Here is a 22,245-nt window from a genome sequence, read left to right on the forward strand (position 1 = left end):
GTGAGCCATAGCCACGTTGCTGCCATCTATGATGAATTTGTATGAAAAAAATAACAATTGATTAACAAAATTATCCAAATTCACCCCCCCCAAAAAAACAAATGACACAATTCACAATGGAGAGATTTAAAAAAAAAAAAAAGCATAGTTCTAGAGTTTATTGTCAATTATTACAATAGACTTACGTACAATTTTACTTTATCCACATCTATCTAATAAGATCCAAAACAGTGTGCAGAAAAAAACTTTTTTTAATTTTATTTTGCCCATAACATAAGAGGACCAAAATATTAGAAACAGCTACACAACCGTAATAATAAACATATTGTTTGATTAGTACATAAAAACTGAGCATTTTTGTATTTTTTGAGGGGGATACAGCTCTTCTATTTTTTTCTAATTTATAAACAAACAAATAAACATTAGAGATGCCGATAAATGCGTTAAGTAATATCGGAAATTATCGGTATCGTTTTTGTTTTTTTTAATTAAATCAACATAAAAAACACAAGATACACTTACAATTAGTGCACCAACCCAAAAAACCCTCCTCCCCCATTTACACTCATTCACACAAAAGGGTTGTTTCTTTCTGTTATTAATATTCTGATTCCTACATTATATATCAATATATATCAATACAGTCTGCAAGGGATACAGTCCGTAAGCACACATGATTGGTACACTAATAGTACTAACCTTTAACAGTTAATTTTTACTAATTGTCATTAATTACTAGTTTCTATGTAACTGTTTTGTATTGTTTTACTTTCTTTTTTTATTCAAGAAAATGTTTTTAATTTATTTATCTTATCCATCCATCCATCCATTTTTTCTACCGCTTATTCCCTTTGGGGTCGCGGGGGGCGCTGGAGCCTATCTCAGCTACAATCGGGCGGAAGGCGGGGTACACCCCGGACAAGTCGCCACCTCATCGCAGGGCCAACACAGATAGACAGACAACATTCACACTCATTCATATTTATCTTATTTTATTTTTTATTTTTTTTAGAACATAGCACGAATAGCTGAGTTGACACGCAATGGAACTTCTATGCGCCACAGCTGTGGCCACTGTCACGCTGAAGCAGACAATGGCGCTATTCTGCCACCAGGAGGTGCTGAAAACCAAGAGTGGGAAAAGTGGAACTTGGCACTAAATTGGTATGGAGGGTCAATTGGATCAGAATGAAATAAATGAATACATCTTTGAATAATTACTTAAATGTTTCATTGAATAATTGTAATCAGAAATAAATACATACATGTGCTACTATATGTCATACACTTAATTTAGTGTAAAATAATTATATTTAACTATTTAATTGATTATATGAATATTTATTAAAGTATTTAATTAATTATAGCACAACTGAATTAATTATTGTAAACTATTTCGGGATTTGATTTTTTCATGGATGGATGATTTGTCTATGAGTTATTCTATGAACCTACATCGCAGCTTCATCAATTTATTTTATTTGTGAAGCTCAAGGCCAAAAAATATTAGGCCCGCCTGTGGACTTTGATGGGCAAATTTGACGGATAAAATAAATGCATGACGCAGCCACACAGGTTTATTAAATAAATGAATGAATAATTAAAACATCATCAATCAATCAATCTTTATTTATATAGCCCTAAATCACAAGTGTCTCAAAGGGCTGCACAAGCCACAACGACATCCTCGGTACAAAGCCCACATACGGGCAAGGAAAAACTCACCCCAGTGGGACGTCGATGTGAATGACTATGAGAAACCTTGGAGAGGACCGCATATGTGGGTAACCCCCCCCCCCCCCCTCTAGGGGAGACCGAAAGCAATGGATGTCGAGTGGGTCTGACATAATATTGTGAGAGTCCAGTCCATAGTGGATCCAACATAATAGTAAGAGTCCAGTCCATAGTGGGGCCAGCAGGACACCATCCCGAGCGTAGACAGGTCAGCAGCGTAGAGATGTTCCCAGCCGATGCACAGGCGAGCGGTCCACCCCGGGTCCCGACTCTGGACAGCCAGCACTTCATCCATGGCCACCGGACCTGTGCCCCCCCCCCCAAGGAAAAGGGGAGCGGAGGAGAAAAGAAAAGAAACGGCAGATCAACTGGTCCAACAGGGGGGCTATTTAAAGGCTAGAGTATACAAATGAGTTTTAAGATGGGACTTAAAATGCTTCTACTGAGGTAGCATCTCTAATTGTTACCGGGAGGGCATTCCATAGTACTGGAGCCCGAATAGAAAACGCTCTATAGCCCGCAGACTTTTTTTGGGCTCTGGGAATCACTAATAAGCATTAAACATAAAATAATTAGTGAAAAAAGTGTTATTGTGAAATTAATTAAATATTCAAACAATTAAAACATAATTTTTTACATTCATTTAATTAACACATTCCATTGAATTGTGAGTGAAATAATTAAGTAACGAAAATTAATGAGTTAAATAAATATAATCTTACATTTGGCAAATTACATATTTAAGTCCCTTTTTAAAGATCAGTTTTCATTGTCCCATATGACCCTCCATACGTTGGAGCCTCCAGAATTCCATGAACATCTACAACAACACTTGTAATAATTGAATGTAAAATACATTGTGGAACAAAAAAGATTACATAATGAACATTTTTATAGATAAGTATACTTTTACAAGAAATTCATTTACACGTTTATTAATCTAATTCACTTGTCAAATATTGAAATAAAGTAAATATTTTACATTTAACAATATAAACCTGCTCAGTGGCCTTGTGGTTAGAATGTCCGCCCTGAGACTGGTAGGTCATTTCATTCTATCCCATTTGACCCTCCATACATTATATGTTGGAGCCTCCAGAATTCCATGAAAATCTGCAATGACAATACATTGAACTTGAACAGAAATACTGTAACCGAACAAGGCACCATAGTAATATTTGACTTGCCTTCTATAGACAATTGCTGCACTTTTCCGTATTTTTGACTTTTTCATTAAAAGCGCTGCGGTCTAAAACAAACAAAAACATTTACCTTTTTAGGACCTAATCTACCAAGCTGTGTAGGGACTATTACACGTCCAACAGTCCAAATGTGGCTCCTGACACAAACTGGAGTCTTGGGGGCCCCTTCCTTTTGACTGGGAAAACATGTTCTCCCTCCAAACAGAGCAAAATGAGAGGGGGGCTGGTTGCAGGATGAGGCGATTCCAGGCGTCCAATGGGGGAGCCCCTTTTGTGGGGCACACCGAGAGGTGGCCTTGAAATAAAGCAGGTGTGGGGGAACTTACATAAGCATGGGTTCATTACAGTTGATCTCAAATAGACTTATCAATGACACAACTCAAGAGGATGTCACACTGCTAACGGTCCATTTATTTAGAGATCATGCAGGAGTCAAACAACACAAAGAGAAACGATGAAGCAGAATATTCCACTTCTCTTCTTGGTGTCCAGTGATGCACCAAGAAACGCAAGTGTTGCTCTTCTGGGATCCGGTTACAAATCACCAACAAAAAAATACCACATGAGCACAAACGGACTGAACAATGTGTTGTCCTCAGTGGGAAAAAATGGACCACTGGAGGAGAGGATGTGGGATTTTGAAAAAAAAGAAAAAGTGATGATTCCTTCATGTGCCCTTGAAGTGTTTACATTCAACCCAGATCAACACCCACATAACACAATGCATCAGCCAGCAGCGTTGTAGAAAACACACCTCAACTCCATAAAAAGCCACAAAAATAAACAAGTGTCCCTTCATGACTAATTCCTATAATATACTCCTTACAGAACAATAAAACATTTTAAAATAGTCATCTGATGGGGAATTCTTGAATTAATTACATCCAGAAGTGCTTATCCCTTAGTTGATTTACAGTACGAGTTCAAGTGCAGGCTCGCGGAACACGTTTGTTTTCAAGTCAAGAGGAAAATGTCAAACGAGCTCATTTCTGGGGAACAACTGGAGGCCCTGAAAAGGTCAGCATATACAGGAAGTGCCGGGATTGTGACGCAATCATGTGGTTTCTCCTTTCAGCATCCAGATAAAGTTGGTTTCTCCTTACAGCATCCTGATAAAGTAACACAAGTTGGTCCTCAAGACTATCAAATACGATGCGGTTGGCCAAAAAAACGCTTACCAGAATCACAAACATAAACAGCAACTTTAGGCCTAATGAGCCTCAGCATATATGTGACCAACACGGCTAACTACAAAACAAAAAGGCATGTTGGACCCCAAATAATAACACACAGTAGTGTGCAGCAGGTACGCCAAACTAAAGTCCCTTCTCTTTGTGGAAAGAATTAAACGCAGCAGGGTCGGGTACATCCCTAAAGATACAGCAGCCAGGAAACAGCCCACCTCCACAATTCCACTGATATTAATAAATCTCTTTTAAACATATGCAGCTTAAAATATACACAGAAAAAGGGACATTTGTAATTTACAGATTTACAACTCATGCAGATTTGTAGAGGACCAAACGGAAACAATATTCCTGCAGGAATGATTAGCAAACTGAAGGCGTTTCAAAACCAAATAACTTGCGAGGTAATACATGCCAGGAGACAAAAAGGGGCACCTTGTTTAGAAATGTCCACACTCTAACATGAAGACTCTTCACAAACACACAAGTAGAAGGACTTCAATAAACGAACAATAAAGGGACTTAAACATTATGAAAATAGACCGTTTGTTAGGTTTTCCCTTTCAATGAGGATAAATCTCTGTAGTGGACTTGAGTGTAGTGTTTTGGATTTTTCTTTTCTTTCTACATGGCGAACAAAGTGTCCTCTGGTCTGTCTGGCTTCTTGCGGCTAGGTGTTTCCTGCGCCACGCCCAGGTCGCCACTAGGGGGAGACGGCAGGCTGGGGACCACCTCGGCAGCTTTGGCTCTCTCCTCCAGGAACTTGTCAAACTCTGCAACAAGGAAATAAAAAAAAAAAAAGTGCACTGCACAAAAAGCACATTAGAATCAAGTGGTTCCCTACCTTCGCTCGTCACACCTTCCTCTCCTTCATCCCCTTTCTGTGGATGATGAGATGATAGTGTTACATTTGACACAACACAGAAAGAACACTCCAGTTCATAATGGAAGCAACATGCAAACATTCTTAATGAATTCACACTCACCTGGTCGATTTTATTAAACTGATAAGAACCACCTTGCCAGCCGATTAGTACCACCCAAAAATGTTAATGAAAACACAGTGCATCGTAATGCATTTAGACAATTAAACACCCGCAAACACAAAGATGGTAATATTAGAGGCATATTTGTGTAAAATGAGCATAAACTGTGAAGCTGTAGATGCATACACTTTTGTTGTACTGACTACAAGGGACACACTGAAAAAAACACATTTTAATTACCAAAACAAGACGTAATGTTAAGGAGAATTACATCATGATGTTACAAAAACAATAGGTCGACTTTATGCAACACCTTTTAGAAAAAAATTGTTTTAGCATTTTAACTGATTTTGTGTCTTTTCATTGAGACTCACTTACTCCTATGTAGTATTTAGCCGGTTATCAAGACTTAATGGAGCATTAACGCTAAAGAAAATCTTACATTATCTCAGGACTGAAGGCAGATGAATCAAGAAAGCTTCTTATATGCTCATTTTTACAAAATGCTGTGAATGTCAGGTGATGCCCAGAAAAGAGGTGTTAGTAAAGTTACCTATAGATTGTAATAGGTCAGAGGAAAAACAAATGTGAAAATATTATTGTTTTAATAGGATTGTTACTTAAATAATAAAAGGACAAAACGGTATGAAAAAGGAATAAAAAGACAGAAATAATAAAACAAAATGTAAATCATGACGGGCTCACCACATCAGTACTTAGCCACTCCTCTATGTCATCCATGACAGAGGACTGGCCTCCAACACACTAGAGGGCGACATCAAAACGGCCGTGGGTGGCCAACGGGAAAAGCAAAGCCACAAAAGAAAACAAACCCCAGCCCCAAAATTGAATATGACTTATTTTGTATGAATTTAGAAAACATTTGTGATGACAAAAAGTTAAAATAAAAACTTAAACTGTGCAAGTGGGGCACATTTCTAACTGCAGTTAGCACATTTGCTAATGAAGTAGATCATATATGCTCTGATAATAGCCAGGGTGTTTATTTACCTCATCAGCAAAGGGTGTTAATTGGAAGCAGGCAACAAATGAAGCAAGGTTGCAATAAAAACTCACATATAATAACAGGTAGGTATTTTAATACTCATTTGGAGCGCATGAGAAAGTGGAAAGGAAAAGTTATGTCTCTTTCACCACATTTGATAAAAAATGTTGCGCAGTAAAACAACAACAGGAAGCAAGGTTGTGATAGCTGTTACTTAAATAGGAGCATTAATTGAAGCATTTACGGTAATTTAGATTTGTTTGATGTGTCCTTTAAAAAAGCAAGCTATTTTATACAGGACTCAATTATGACATATGCATTTATGAAACATTTACAAATTACTGTTTGCCTTACTCTCACAGCACTTTAAAGCCTAAAGCTAAATTAAAGCAGTTTTACAACAGCAATAAATGCTCTGTAGAGCTAAATTAATTCAGTTTGCACTACTTAATGGAAAGGCATGATGTCTTGTATGTTACTACGGTAAGTCAATTAGAAATAACAACTAACCACTTACGGCTATTATCATAATTAAGATTTTAAAAACAGCTCTTTTTCCTATGTGTTGGCTGGATTAGAGTTGCATTTGCCCGTGTCTATGCTTCAGACTGTTACAACACACATGACATTCTAATGCGTTTAATGGTACTCACCGCTCCTGTGCTATGCTGTTGGACGCTCAGAGTGGGAGGAAGAGATGCAAGAGCATGGCTGTCCTCTGACAGAGACCTGAGGCAGAAGGAGTTAGGACACGGTGTGTTAAATAAAAACAGGTTTTGTACCAATTAAATGTTAAGAGTTTTTCCAGCCGATTCATTAATTGTGCATTACATATTGGGGGGTTCAGGAAGTGTCCCGGTCCTGGTTTGGGCAAAGACGTCAAACTCGTCCTGAGAGGGTGGAGGTTTGCAGCTGGACAAAGAGCTTAGGGTGCTGCTGACGCTGTCAGCGCCCACATCTGCAGGGCAGGGAACATAAATATACCTCTCATTCACAGCTTATAATTGACGGGGCGTCCCATATGGACGTAGACATACCGAGTCCAGCTAGGCGAGATGCTAGAGTGGCCGGGGAAGATGGTCTTCCTGCAGTGGCGGTGACGTTTGCAGGCAAGCTGGTAGGGGCTGTGTTCGATATATTGCTGACCACTGCTGGGGAGGCAGGGCCCAGGTCTATGAGGTTATCCTCTGTGGCTTCACTTAGGACCTGTACAAGGAGAAACTCATATTAAATGAACAAAGCAGAGTGGACTGCAAAAATGTGCGGCGACAACAAAACGATTGTTGCAAGGAGTCCCACAGGGAACGCGTTTACGTCCACTGATGACGACAACTATGCCACAAATACACATGTACCATTCAGGTGTGGAAACAAAAAAGCAACTTCAGGGGAGCATGACAAGGTCTGATTATGGAAAAAATGTGTTTCTTAAGGGGTTGTTTTGAATATCACTTGGCCTGTTTTTTTCTTCTTTATAAAAACCCCTTAAGATCAACAAAAAGGAGGGGGCATCAGATCGTCAAAGTTGTGCAGGAGGAAGATTAAATTTTTACTGACACCAAGCAAAAAGCGTAAGTACTGGTTTTATTGTTTGTATTATCGTCCAGGTCCGTAAAACATTGGCTGTTTGGGGCTTAATAGGCCTTGTTCACACTGCTGTACAATTACGATTTTTTTGCCCATATGTGACCTGTATAGGATTTTTTCATGTCACGGTGAACATTGCAATTTCGAATATTTAATATCCGACCCAGGCCTCTTTCGTATTTAGAAATCCATCCATCCATTTTTTACTGCTAGTCCCTTTCGGGGTAGAAATACATCAGGATATACAGTATATGCGATGCGTCCTCAATTTGAACGCTCACACACTCACATTCATCTGACCAGAACTTCATCAAAAAGTGATAAGCGTCACAATTACTTGCAAAAATAGAATGTTATAAAATAAATAGTCGACAACGGAGCAGAAAACAGGTGAAAATAATATGATTTAGGAACTCATGTGGAACTTCAACCACTCCTGGCTCTGATCTCTCGCCCACAGACACGCTCTTCAAGCAGACATTGAAGCAAAATATCCCGTAAAACTACCAGAGCCAAAATACTTGTTCTCTTCCTTCTTAATCTTCTTTGCAACAATTTGCTTCAGACAATGTTGACTTTGATCGCACAAAATCCTTGAAATTGCCACAAATGCGCCATTACTGAGACCGACTAGAGCTGAAACCATTTTTACTTCCGTAAACACTGCAGTGCATGCAAAGTAATGACAGCATGTCCGCATGCGGGTCAGATTGCATTCACATTAGAAATATTTTTTAAATTTAATTAAAATTTTTTTTTTTAAATCTGAACGGCTACTAAAAAGATAGTTTTTTACAAAAAAAAATTTGAATTGGGTATCCGACCTTGCAGTGTGAACGTAGCCATAGACAACACATGCTAAACAAGGTGAAAGTTACCGCTTTAAATGTCTGTATTGGGTCAAACTACTTTAAGGGGAGCTGCTCTTTTTTGTGGAATTTTGCATATCATTCACAATCTTCATGTGAGACAAGCAGACAAGTTTTTTTTTTTTTAATGCATTCTAACTCGTAAATGAACGTTAGCAAAAGTCAGCTAACAATGCGCTTTATAGGCTCTATTCCGCCTATAAAGCGCTCTAAAAAACATCCAAAAACCTCCTCCGTTTTATATACACGCTGTAAGTATATGTATTGTAGTAACAGGCACCTTAATAATGACAAAATATTAACATATTTTATTCATTTTAAACATATGGCGGCATATTCATTTCACAGACGCATCACAACGTTTGTTTTTCCCTTCAATCAATCAAAGTTTATTTATATAGCCCTAAATCACAAGTGTCTCAAAGGGCTGCACAACAACACTACTCATGCAGACTTTATAAGAAACTCCAAAGACTACTTTGGGACAAATGATGATCCAGAACATTAACCTTTGGAGCCTGAATATAAGGAGGATGATCTACAAGTTTTAGAACCTGTGTGCTGAACATGTTAAGCTTTAGTGAAACACTATAATGCAGCAGTATTGCCAAGTGCTAAACAAGAAATACTAACAACGAACATAATAAAACAACCACTTACAGTACAATGTCTGCTCTCGCTGGGATGCTAACTGATGAGATGTTCATATCTTCAAGTTTAGATTAATAATTAATCATAATTCACCCAGAAGTAAAAAAAAAATGGGGGTCTAAGTTGGATGTCAAAAGTTGACCAACTTCTCGGTTTATGGCTACATCCTTCTTACTAAGAATTAAGAATTAACTTTCACTAATTTAGATGAGGCGATGCAGCACTGGCTTAGTATGTCACTACTGTAGCTACTTAAGCTCGTTAGCTCTCTGGAATCACGGCACCACTAAAAGTAGTTAGTCTGCGTTTGTGCTTGTTATAGCAATATTTCTAATACTTGGTTAATATTCAGGTCACAAGATTTAAAGGGAGCGATGTTGCTGGATTTTGGATGCTTCTTTAGAGGGCTTTATAACTTTCCTCCAGTCCCTGCATTGTTAGCCACCTCATATTTGCTGTAAAGTACAAATTGGAATGCATAAAAATAGAAAAACACATGTTCTTGTCCTACATAGGTATTGTGCATGATAGGCAAAAATGTTTTTAAAGTGCAGTTCCCCTTCAACAGAGCGATCTAATCGTTTAGGAAGGTCAACACAGTTTTTTCATACTTGCCTGTTTCAGCTAGCCCAAGAAACAGAAACAAAAGGAATAGAAAAGGGAGACAGTGAATACAATTAGCATGCCAGGAAGGTGACAATGTCACAGCAACTATGGGGGGGAATGTGCTTTATTAACATGATACAAAACAAGAAAGCAGCTAGATATCTGAACAGTGTGGCAACGTCTGTTACATAAATGTCTGTATTTACAAAGAACATTTGTAATGAATATTTGTAATAATGCCCAAACTGTACAATGCAGTGTTTTAGCTTGAGAGTAAAGATGTTCCCCCATAAAACACATGTTGTTTTTTTACATTGTGTGTATAGAAATGTGTAACTAATAATTGCAATGAGGACCATGTGTTTTTGTTGAGTTTTCCATAAAATCAGGCTTGAATATCAGTGCTGCAATTGACCATTCAAGTCACAATACAAAGTTGTGATGTTAATGAATGAGACACGTCATGCAGTGGTGGGTGCAATAATAGCACTGAATGACTGACAATGAAGCATCAACCTACCCCGTTGTTGACACTCTGAGCTGTAGACCTTCCAGACCTGAATCTCTCATATCTGATGCAGAGAAAGACCAAAGCACAGGGAAAATCGTAATGATGGGTTGATCCAGTATGTAAACATTAATATGTGACACGACGTAAAGGCTATCACCTTTCATAGCGCAAGAAGATGTTATTGAGGTCGTCGTTTACGTGCAGCAGCTCCTCAGTCACCGTCTCATTGGAGACACAGGAGATGAGCTCCACTATCCTCTGCTGCATAGCTCTGCAAGTCCTGTTTAACTCCTGAATGCACACAGTAGCGCAAAGGCAATAAGAAGCTGGACCGCACCTCCCTATACGCTTAAGGCCCCACGATTCATGGGGGCCTTAAATGTAAAATGTCAATTGGTAAATGACAGGGCAGTTCATATTTAAGTTCAGCGCAAACGTGTTCCTAAACCTTTCATGCTCCATCACTGATAAAAATACAATTTCCCTAGCCATCCTCACTGTCTGCCGTGGTGCGCAGCGTTAAAGCTGGTGTCGAAATGCAGGCATATTGGTTTAGAACCCCATGTGGAGGTTGACAAATGTATGTTTAGATTATGTTTACTTTGTTATTTTGCTTGTTATCTTGAACAATTTATTTCCTATGAAAATGTTTTAGTGCAAAGCATTGCATCAAAATAAATTCACGTTTGAATAAAAAAGTATAACGTTTTGCTTTTTTTTTTAAAAAAAGGGTAAAACCAATTTGTAACATGAGGGGGCTATGTTTAGGGCCCCAATTTAGCCAGGGGTGACCCAGATAAGACGCATGCAAAACCTTACAGTTGCATATATGCTTCTCTCCTTGCCTGTAGTAACTCGTAGTCTGAGGCGTCCTCCTGTCCTGGGACCATCTCAGTCAGCATCTCTGACATGACCTTAGTGTTGCCTCGAACAACATCCAACTCGCTTCGCAGTCTGCAAATCTGTCAGGGAAATAAAAACAACTCAATGTAAAAATAGGAATACATATACATGATACAGTGGAACCTCGATTTACGAAAGCCTGAATTAGCGACCTTTTCAGTCTATGAACTTTTAGATCGAGCCAAATATGCCTCTGTGGGAATAATATCTCGGCGTACGAACGCTCTCATTCATTCATTTTGTGTGCCGCTGGGAGCCCAATGGGGGCTGCCATTTTGATGAGATTACTTCCTGTGCAGGCGGGCACGGCCATTAAGAAGAGGCGAGACCCCTGACGTCACATCCTGTTTACATATTTGCGAGAAGTATGAGGCGCCGGTGGCGCCAATGGCGCATGGACTGGCTCACAAATATAGAAGAAACAAATCCACAACTGCAACATTAGGAAAAAAAGAACATTTATAGGGTTGCTGGCTTTGTTAAAAGGGTTAAAAATATTTGCAAGGACAGAGAGAACATGCAAGACCCGGCCGAAAAGCTGTTCCTCGTGTGGATGAATGAGAAGCAGCTAGCACAGGGGTGGGCAATTAATTTTTACCGGGGGCCGCATGAGCAACCCGAGCACTGCTGGAGGGCCACATCGACAATATTTGAATAAAATTTTGCTCAATATTATTTTTGATATATACCGTAAGATAGATAATAATAATAATAATAATAATAATAATAATAATACTTTCATTTAACCTAACTTAACTTTATACCAAAAGCACTGCTTTGGAAATCATTTGTACCCCTTTCAGAGATCACATTTAGTTCCCCTTAAACATCCTCATGTTGCACAATGAAATGTAAGCATAGGATGAAGTGTGCATTCCTGTAACTTTCTCTCGTATCAGCATTCGATGATTAATATAAATAAATTAACATTAATAATAAATGACAGTAAAATAAGCACACGTATGACTGAGGAGTCATAGTGTTACTTTGTGTGGTATTTGAGTTGTCCGACTTTTTGTGTGGCCATAAACGCACCAGTGGTTTAGTGGTATGCGTGTTGGTGACAGATGACAAGTTGGTTTTGGCCTGGTTTGTACGGCAGAAAATGATTAGTTTTTCAAGATAGAAGTATTTTACTCATGTTTTTGGTGTGGTTATGGCCGAATATAAACAGTTTTGCTCAATAAAGTGATCGATATAATTCCTGGCCTCGAAGCATCTCGATAGACGTTACAATAATTGAACTGTGTTCAATTGAACGGTGTTGACGAACACCGTTAGGGCCACTTGTTGTCACTGTCACTCAGAGTTGCATTTCAAAATTATACAGAATAAATGTGTTTATTTTGTTTAGAATTCAGATGGGATTTGATTTGGTGCACGGCATATATTTGCTGTGCGCAGAGGACGCTTGAGCAGTGCGCAATTGCGCAGGCACGCATCTTAGAGGGAATGTTGCTTGGCAGTCCATGTCTTGTTGAAAACACGCCATTCGTCATCAACTTTTCTCTTTTTAGCGTCTCGGGAATAACCGTGCATCACTTGTCGTTGTGCACCTTCAATCACAGATTACACACGGACATACGTCCATAAATAACACTTTTCAAAATAAAGGCAGCACAGTTGTATTGCGCGCACGACATAGATGTTTTTTCAACTTTATTTTGTAATTTGTGATTGCAGCTGACAATCACGCACGTGCATACGTCCACACGGAAGTAATACAAATAACGCTTTTCAAAACAAAAGCAGCACCGTTATATTGCACACTCGACATAGATATTTTTTAAATTTATTTTGTAATCTATGATTGGCCTCACGCGGGCCAGACAGGGACACACAAAGTAGCTAGCAGGTAATGGCATTTCCAGAGGTGAACATGCAGGGACCAGTACGGAAGAACAATTTAAAGTAAACCATGGGTGGTAGGAAAATGTTAAAACGTGTTTTTAACGGTGATGAGACCAGGCTTTTTTTGGAAAAAGATGCCTAAGCGGACTTATATCACAGCTGAGGTGAAGGCACAACCACGACACGCCTTTGGCGGTGACTAAAGTTAAAGTTAAAGTACCAATGATCGTCACACACACACTAGGTGTGGTGAAATTTGTCTTCTGCATTTGACCCATCCCCTTGTTCACCCCCTGGGAGGTGAGGAGAGCAGTGAGCAGCAGTGGTGGCTGCGCCTGGGAATCATTTTTGGTGATTTAACCTGCATTTGACCCATCCCCTTGTTCACCCCCTGGGAGGTGAGGGGAGCAGTGAGCAGCAGTGGTGGCTGCGCCTGGGAATAATTTTTGGTGATTTAACCCCCAATTCCAACCCTTGATGCTGAGTGCCAAGCAGGGAGGTAATGGGTCCCATTTTTATAGTCTTTGGTATGACTCGGCCGGGGATTGAACTCACGACCTACCGATCTCAGGGTGGACACCCTAACCACTAGGCCACTGAGCATGTGAAGCCAAGCCAATGTTTTTTACTACTCTGAAACTCCCAGACTGTTCAAAAAAATGCCACAAATATTAACGGACACAAGGACACAAGTTAAAAATAATTTTCCTATGTTTGGTTTTTATTTTAGCAACATGGTTGGTAAGATTTTGAAGAGCACCATGTGTGCGCACTTGTTGACAGATAAGCTTGCTGTTGTGCATTAATCCATTATGAAATGAGTCTCAAAATGTTGGCCTTATTGTCAAAGTGCATACATACACTGAAGTATAATTTACTAGTGTGCATTATTTTCTCACAGGTACCTGTTCGGGTGTTGGGTTGATTGCTCCAGAAGGTTGAATATTTGGAACTTGAGGGGTGGGGTGGGCTGGTGGAACCACGTGTGGTGCAGGCTTGGAAGGGGCGGTGTACTTATGTAGAACGGAGTCTCCCTCCGGTGCCGATGCGGTCTGAAATAAAGCAATCCATTCGACTAAAAGATCATCTGGACTTGTGTGTTTTCCTGCCAACATTCAACTGCTTACCGACTGAGGTGTGTGTATGGGCGAAAGAGTCTCCAGGTCTGACATTGGGAACTCAATGCCTTTCCGTTTTAGTTCCTCATAAATTTGAACGACACCTGTTAGATCTGGACTGCTCCTAAATGCATCGGCCCATGCCTGGACAAGCAGAAACAACAATCTTTAAATGCAACTTAAAGGAAATCAATGTTTTTGTCACTGTTTCTGAACAGGATTACACAAACACAGGCTGAATTGGTGGGGCTATTATATTTTATTTTTTTATGTATAAAAAATGCACTGCAACCACAATATATCCCACCTGGCAGCGAAAATGAGACTGCATCATTGGAATCTAAACAAACACGTCAACAATACATGAACCAACTTGTTACTCTAATGGTTTGACAAACACTGCTATGCTTCTCTCTGGATCAATGCAGTGGTCATCTGCTGGAAATAAGAGTGTTGCAAGGTTACCTGAGCTGAGCTTGGCAACATGAGCTGCTCACTGGGTGAAGAGTCTAGAGACACCCTACTTTGCCCGAGGCTTTATCAGAGCATGAGTGGACACAATGTGAACTGCTGCATAACCATTCTACAATGTACTGCATTGAAAACATTGCTCTTTAATGTACTGCATTAAAAATATTGCTGTGATCTTACCCGAATAAGGGCCAGCACTTTGTCTTGAACGATAGTGGGAGGGTTGTTTTTAGGAGAGATGATTTTAACAAGTACGCCATCAATAAAGTCCCTGCTGGTGACCAGAGCGTGAAACCGGTGGCCACAGTTTTTTACACCAGTCTCCAGCACCTGATGGAAACATATGCAATCTCATCATAAACGTTAAGATAAAAAATGTTTGCTTTCAAAATCCAATAATAAGGTCGCTTTAATCAAATTAGGAATGTGTACAGTACAACTCCTTAAATCCCCTTGCAAAAATACAAAATGGTTCATTCCAGGTGGTAGCGGAAAATCCAGCATTGAACACTTCACTGTTCACTTAACAAAGATGTATAATAAATATACCGGTAATTTAATAAAACTATTTGTGGCAGCATCGGACAAAGGTATGTTTAAATTTTACTTTTGCATCTTATAGCGTAGTCAGTGCATCCGTTAAGTATTCACAGCCAATGTTCCCTCTAATTGTTCATGTGTCTGAGCAAACACAAAAACTCCCTGAGCATTCAGTGGAGCACATGTGAGCAACATCACACGTGGCAATACCAGCAGCACACCTGTCTCAAACCAATCTTTAATAATAACACTCAGATGAGAAGAGTCATTTTCATGAGATTATTTTGTAATATTAGTGATTTGGCCCACTTGTAATGAAAATAAAAGAAATCTTGTTTTTCATAAGCTATGGATTAGTATTGTACAATATGTCTGGGTGGGGGTCCTGCTTTGGAAATCATTTGTACCCCTTTCAGAGATCACATTTAGTTCCCCTTAAACATCCTCATGTTGCACAATGAAATGTAAGCATAGGATGAAGTGTGCATTCCTGTAACTTTCTCTAGTAACAGCATTCCATGATTAATATCAATAAATTAACATTAATGATAAATGACAGTAGAGTAAGCACACGTATGACTGAGGAGTCATAGTGTAACTTTGTGTGGTGTTTGAATTGTCCGACTTTTTGTGTGGCCATAAACGCACCAGTGGCTTAGTGGTATGCGTGTTGGTGACAGATGACAAGTTGGTTTTGGCCTGGTTTGTACGGCAGAAAATGACTAGTTTTTCGAGATATACGTTTTTTACTCATGTTTTTGGTGTGTTTATGGCCGAATATACACAGTTTTGCTCAATAAAGTGATCGATATAATTCCTGTCCTCGAAGCATCTCGAAAGACGTAACAATAATTGAACGGTGTTGACGAACACCGTTAGGGCCGCTTGCATTGCAAAATTATACAGAATAAATGTGTTTATTTTGTTTAGAATTTAGATGGGATTTGATTTGGTGCGCGGCATATATTTGCTGTGCGCAGAGGATGCTTGAGCAGTGCGCAATTGCGCACCTTAGAGGGAACGTTGTTCACAGCACTTCAATTTTACCACATTTTGTTATGTTACAGCATTTTTCCAAAATGCAATTCATTCATTTTTGTCCTCCAAAGTTTACAGACAATACACGCCATATTGACAATGTGAAAATGTTGTTTTTTTGTAACTTTTTAAAATGAAAATTAAGAATTTACATGTACATAAGTATTCACAGCCTTTGCTCAATACGTTGTTAATGCACCTTGGCAGCAATTACAGCCTAAAGTATTTATGAATACAATGCTACAAACTTGGCACACTATCTTTGTGCAGTTAAAAGTTAAAGTCCCAACGACAGTCACACACACACACACACACACACTAGGTGTGGTGAAATTATCCTCTGCATTTGACCCATCCCCATGTTCACCCCATGGGAGGTGAGGGGAGCAGTGAGCAGCAGCGGTGGCCGCGGTCGGGAATCATTTGGTGATTTAACCCCCAATTCCAACCCTTGATGCTGAGTGCCAAGCAGGGAGGTAATGGGTCCCATTTTTATAGTCTTTGGTATGACTCGGCCGGGGTTTGAACTCACAACCTTCCAGTCTCAGGGCGGACACTCTTACCACAAGGCCACTGAGCAAGTCCATTCCACTTTGCACCACCTCTTAATCTCCATGAGGTTGGATGGGAAGCGTCGGTGCGCAGCCATTTTTAGATCTCTCCAGAGATGTTCAATCAGATTCAAGTCAGAGCTCTGGCTGGGCCACTTAAGGACATTGACAGACATGTCTTGAAACTATTCCTTTGATATCTTGGCTGTGTCCTTCGGGTTGTGACGGTTGCCTCGGTCAGAGTTCAAGAGCGCTCTGGAGCAGGTTTTCACCGAGGATGTCTTTGTACATTGATGCATTCCTCTTTCCCTCTATCCTGACAAGCCTTCCAGTTCCTGCTGCTGAAAAACATCTCAACAGCATGATGCTGCCACCACAATTCATGGTGAAGAGCGTTGCCTGGTTTCCTCCAAACATGACTTCTGTAATTCACACCAAAGAGGAATGACTTCTGTCTGGCCAATGTGCTAAACAAATCTGATTGGTGGATTGCTGCAGAGATGGTTTTCTTTCCGGAAGGTTCTTCTCTCTCCAGAGAGGAATGCTGTTGCTCTCATAGAGTGACCATCGGGTTCTTGGTCACCTCCCAGACTAGGGCCCTTTTCGTTTAGATGGCCTGGTAGTGACAAACATCTTCCATATATAGATGATGTTTGTTCTGGTCCTAAATAGCACAGTGCTATTTAGGACCTTCAAGTCAGCAGATATTTTTCTGTACCCTTCCCCAGATTTGTGCCTTGAGACAATCCTGTCTCAGAGGTCCACAGACAATACATTCGACTTCATTCTTGGTTAGTGCTCTGCCATGCATGGTCAAGTGTGTGCCTTTCCAAATCATGTCTAACCAACTGAATCTACTACAGATGGACTCCAATTAAGCTGTAAAAACATCTCAAGCATGATCAGTTGAAACAAGATGCCCCTGAGCTCACATTTGAGCTTCGTGCAAAGGCTGCGAATACATATGTACATGTGATTAGTTAGCTTTTTTTAAATTATTTTAATACATTTGCAAACATTTCTAAATAATGTTGTAACATATCAAAATGTGGAAAAAGTGAAGCTCTGCGAATACTTTTTGAATGCACTGTAATTGTGGTGCGTTCAAAGAATATTTTAGGGACCCTTACCCCCCTAAAAAGGTTTAAGAATATTTTAAAGACCCTTACCCCCCTAAAAAGGGCAAATAATGATTGAAACACTTGATGAAACAAATACATTAACATATAAGTATTGTGGACTTTCTGATCACAAAGTGTGCCATCTCCTTTGCTTTAGGGTTATCACGTAGGGAAGAATGGCACATGCGCAGAACGCCGGATCCGATGATCGATTGATGGTAGTGTACACGTCTCTGTACAACATTGCCATAGCAACAATGAGTGAAGAAAATAATACACTAAGTGCTGATGGAACTGTATTAAAAGTGAGAGACTCACATTATAGCGCTTTGAGAACCTGGAAGATCCACATTTACCATTTTCCCCCAGACACTCCACTCCCTCTGCTCACTAGTACCGGTAACATCAATAAGCTTTAATGTAGAGCGGTAAACTTAATCTTACTCTATGACAGTTAAGGATGTTAACAAATGCACTGTTGACAACTTTTGGCAAAACTGCCTCTTCGCTTCCTCGATTAAATCCTGCACCATCGAAGCTGAGTAGTTGGAATTCAACCATCCTCCCAGAATGGATTGTGTTCACCTTTAATGTCCCACCGCATATATACAAGGTCACCTTATCACTGTACTTACTGTTAAAGTCAGCATCACTTCTCTGTAGTTCCTATTCCCGTTCAGCCTCTTTTTCACTGCCCTAATTGCATCCTTTGGCCTGCAAACAAACACACACCTCAAACATATGACAGCAAAGAACAATGTGCAAAAACTGTTTTAAACAGGGCGAGATCCTGCTTGCCAATACAGTCGTAAGTCAAATATGTTCACAATTCTTATGCTAAAGGGTGTAATTATTAACTTGTGGGTTGTTTGACAAGTTCCATATGCCATAAACACCCAGAGAGAAAGACACAGGGTATTTATAATCTGGCATGCAGATTAGTGCCAAAGGCTTGACCCATCTAAGACAATTTACAACCCACTAGGCAAACAAGTCCTGGACTTCACACATACAACTTCTTAACCTTATCATATACAAGTTATTGTAACAGTAATATAAGCGATACGGCCTAGCATAAATGTCGATTACAGAGGAACAGAGGCTGAAATAATATAAAAACAAAACGAGTAAAGTATAGTGTTAAAGGGATTAGTGCATATTAGAAGTAATCAATGGCGTGATATTAAACGTGCAATTACCCGTCTTCTGTTTCATTGATGAGGTCACATATTTCCATGTTAAGCGTCCAGTCTTCAGCTGGCAGAGAACCATCGGTGGCCCTTTCTGGGGGAGAGAAATGCAGTTTAGAAAGTCATGGAAGACACCTCACACAAACCAATGGGTTAGTTAGACATGATAATGGTGGACTAACTGAGCTAGCTGTTGTCATTCAAAACGCCATTTTTCCAATGGCCTCGCTAATGTTGTTCATAATAAGCACTGAAAAGGATATTTTACAGCTAATGCCACCAGATGATGTTACGGTTACTTCGTGTTAGCTAAGCGGCTATTGTGAAGAGCCTGGACGTTAGCTTAGCTAGCTTGCACGCACATGACATCCACGCGGATTGGGTCATTTTTAAAATATTGTTGCATATTTTTAACACATTTGTCGTTTGCGAGATGTCTTGTTACATACCAATGCAATGCCCCACAGGGGTAGTATACGGATTTCCCATAAGGAACTCCATCTTGCTCGTCAACAAACAAGTCAGTCCAGGGTCGGGAGTCCGGATGTTGCTACATCAGGAAACTTCCCAGTATGTCCCGCCCATAGAGACGTTTGATTGGTGGAGGAATCCTGACCTTTAGTATAATTGGTCAGCCGCAAAGTCAGTCATTGGGACCTAGCTATTGTAAATAAAGGCTCCAAAGGTTGTGACAATAAAACAATGAACACTGAACAGTCAGTGACTCTCGTTCTGATGTTTAATAAGGCTATAGACAGTGCAAACATAATGTATATGTAATTTGGAGTTTAAATGTCAATTGAACAGCTGTGCAGTGTGTGGATCTATGCATTCGTATGGTATACAACTGTACATTTTACAGTATTAAGGCAGAACATGTATCAGTATTGCAACTGAATGCTTTACCACTTGTCTTGATCCTTTATAGATAAATATAAGGGATGTACAAAAAAAAAGTAGCAAAATACACTGTCATGAAATGAAATAACACAACTGTTAGTATCCATTCACTTCATGTAGTGCAGAAGGCCCCAAATGACTGGGAATCAGCTGGAGACACAATAAGCGGTATCCCACTTGGTAGGAGCCTCATTAAACACAGGAAAAAAGGTAATGCGTTTTAAAAGGGGGTGAATGACAACAAAGACAAAGCTAACCAGGGCAAACAAATAGGAGTCCAGCAATAAGAAGAGTTTCCAGTTTGCACATTTAACCGAATCCTCCTTCAGTCCTGCAAAAGCTTGTGTTTGACGGTTGAACTCTCAGAACAGAGGTGCACAAACAGAGCGCCGGCAGCAGTGCGTGCCCTCAGCTCATACATGTCATAGTCATGAGCCCACTCTACATTTCCCCAGGTCTGAATCTGTGAAAGGAGACAGAAAACTGGTAAGTTGGGGGAAAAACATATACAATGTATGCTCGTTTTCACTACTGACTAAAAAGACAGGGCTGAGAAATGTACAGTAATATAAAATATTCGTGTAAGTGCATGCCAACCAGAGGAGGGCACTGTTTACTTAAGGACAGGGATGTCCAAAGTGTGGCCATTTAGTTGTTTTAGAAAAATCTAATAAAACAAAACAAAAAAATGGGGAAATAGGCACAATGTAAAAGAAAAAGCTGACATTTTAACACTATTATCTAATAAGTACTAATATCTAATAAGTAAGGGTGCTCCAATACAACTTTTTACCTTCAATAGCATACCAATAATGGAGCCTTCAGTATTGGCCAATACAGATATTGATCAGAAAGAAAAAAAAATCACACTATACACTTTTCTTATTTTGTAGTGTGGACTGTGGAATGTTAGAAATGGTTTTATCGAGAGAAATTACTTAAGAAAAAAGAAAAAAATGGTAGGTATGAAAAACAGTAACCTGTTTATTATGGCCTTATGGTGTCTTTAATTTGAAGTGGAGTGGTAATTGTTTTTTGCAACACAGTGGCCACAATAATTCATTAAGTTAAGCTTGTGACGCACTAAGTTGAATAATCCGGACACGATTGTTACTGGATACGTTATAATCTGCTTCTACTTTGGAGACTTTGTGTATGTAAATAATATGCAACTAATTATTTGGTACACATTATTTATACTGACAAATGCTGTGTTTTAGACTGCAATATACTGTGGTTCAATTAAGGACGGTATTACATATTTCTCGCTGATGTGATATTGTGTGCTAAGATATTGTGTAGCTGCTAATTTATAGTAGCCTATAGCCTATCATGTTTACCTTTTGTAAATGACTTCAGTGAAATACAAGAAAAAACTACCCTGTGTGCTTATCGGAGGACAAATATATGGTAACTGGCTGTCAAACTTTGCATGAGTAAACATGCTGAAGGATTACTTGTATCGAAAAGTTTAGACGCAATCCGATATAATCCGATACTGTTCTTTTTTTGTGCTAATATCAGACTTAAATTAATATGGGATCGGTACACCCCTAATATTAACACAGCTTTGCCTTTAAACCCCTGTTATAGGGTATTAAAGCAACACTTACCATTCAATACAAACAAACTCATATTGTGTAAAATAAATTGTAGTGAATTAAGATTAGGAGAGGAGGGTAGACCCAAACAGCCTGTCACCAACCACCTTTATGAAAAATAAATGAATGATTGCATGTGGTTTCTGTAGTTACTTGTTAACTGAAAAGTAACCATAAGCATGACAATGAATGTCAGTTGTGTAAATTTTGTGCATATATAAAGATAATAATGCTCAGTTCTGATTAATACTTTAGATATCAACTTTCCTATTTTTATTGTGGGGTTATATTATATTTTTAAGCATATTGGTACAATTTGTATCAATCAAAGTTAAGCATTATTATTAAGTGTGCATATTTATGATAGAAAATTAACACAAATACACACTAATAGAAGGAAACGGTCATCTTATTGAAAACCTAAATGGTTTATAATAAGGGAAAATTATTTTTACTTGATAAAAACACATCCTGCTTGTGTCCTTACCTGGTATTCCTCCTCGAGTCTCGACAACAGCACAGCATGTTCTACACTTAAAAGTCTGTCAATCATCCCAAATGACAACACAACAGACTTTAACTGGGTGATCACGTACTCAAATCCTGCACGGGAGAACAGATG

At 39.3% G+C, this 22,245-nt stretch overlaps 2 protein-coding genes across 3 annotated transcripts in view; both read right to left on the reverse strand.

The window, feature by feature from the left end:
* Window positions 1-3,326: 3,326 nt before the first annotated feature.
* Window positions 3,327-19,722, reverse strand: tom1l2b (target of myb1 like 2 membrane trafficking protein b). 2 transcript variants are annotated; one of them, XM_061967440.1, is made up of 15 exons: window positions 19,572-19,722; window positions 19,132-19,216; window positions 18,568-18,646; window positions 14,863-15,012; window positions 14,221-14,355; window positions 13,999-14,145; window positions 11,185-11,301; window positions 10,497-10,630; window positions 10,349-10,400; window positions 7,153-7,321; window positions 6,947-7,073; window positions 6,769-6,844; window positions 5,815-5,874; window positions 4,968-5,004; window positions 3,327-4,896 (listed from the first exon to the last, which is right to left on the reverse strand). In XM_061967440.1, the coding sequence occupies exons 1-15, from the start codon at window positions 19,621-19,623 to the stop codon at window positions 4,748-4,750; spliced, it is 1,569 nt and encodes a 522-aa protein (XP_061823424.1). In that variant the 5' UTR covers window positions 19,624-19,722; the 3' UTR covers window positions 3,327-4,747. The 2 variants fall into 2 exon arrangements, with proteins under 2 accessions (XP_061823424.1, XP_061823425.1); XM_061967441.1 differs by lacking the exon at window positions 5,815-5,874.
* A 121-nt stretch (window positions 19,723-19,843) lies between these two features.
* The window catches only part of atpaf2 (ATP synthase mitochondrial F1 complex assembly factor 2), a 7,829-nt gene continuing 5,427 nt past the window's right edge, over window positions 19,844-22,245 (reverse strand). The window contains exons 7-8 of the mRNA XM_061967442.2: window positions 22,111-22,226; window positions 19,844-20,485 (exon numbers count right to left, since the gene is read on the reverse strand). Coding sequence (XP_061823426.1) covers window positions 20,348-20,485; window positions 22,111-22,226 — 254 coding nt within the window. The 3' untranslated portion in view covers window positions 19,844-20,347. The remainder of the gene's footprint in view (window positions 20,486-22,110; window positions 22,227-22,245) is intronic.

This window comes from Nerophis lumbriciformis, linkage group LG11, assembly GCF_033978685.3.
Source record: "Nerophis lumbriciformis linkage group LG11, RoL_Nlum_v2.1, whole genome shotgun sequence".
In the NCBI taxonomy this organism is placed as follows: Eukaryota; Metazoa; Chordata; class Actinopteri; order Syngnathiformes; family Syngnathidae; genus Nerophis; species Nerophis lumbriciformis.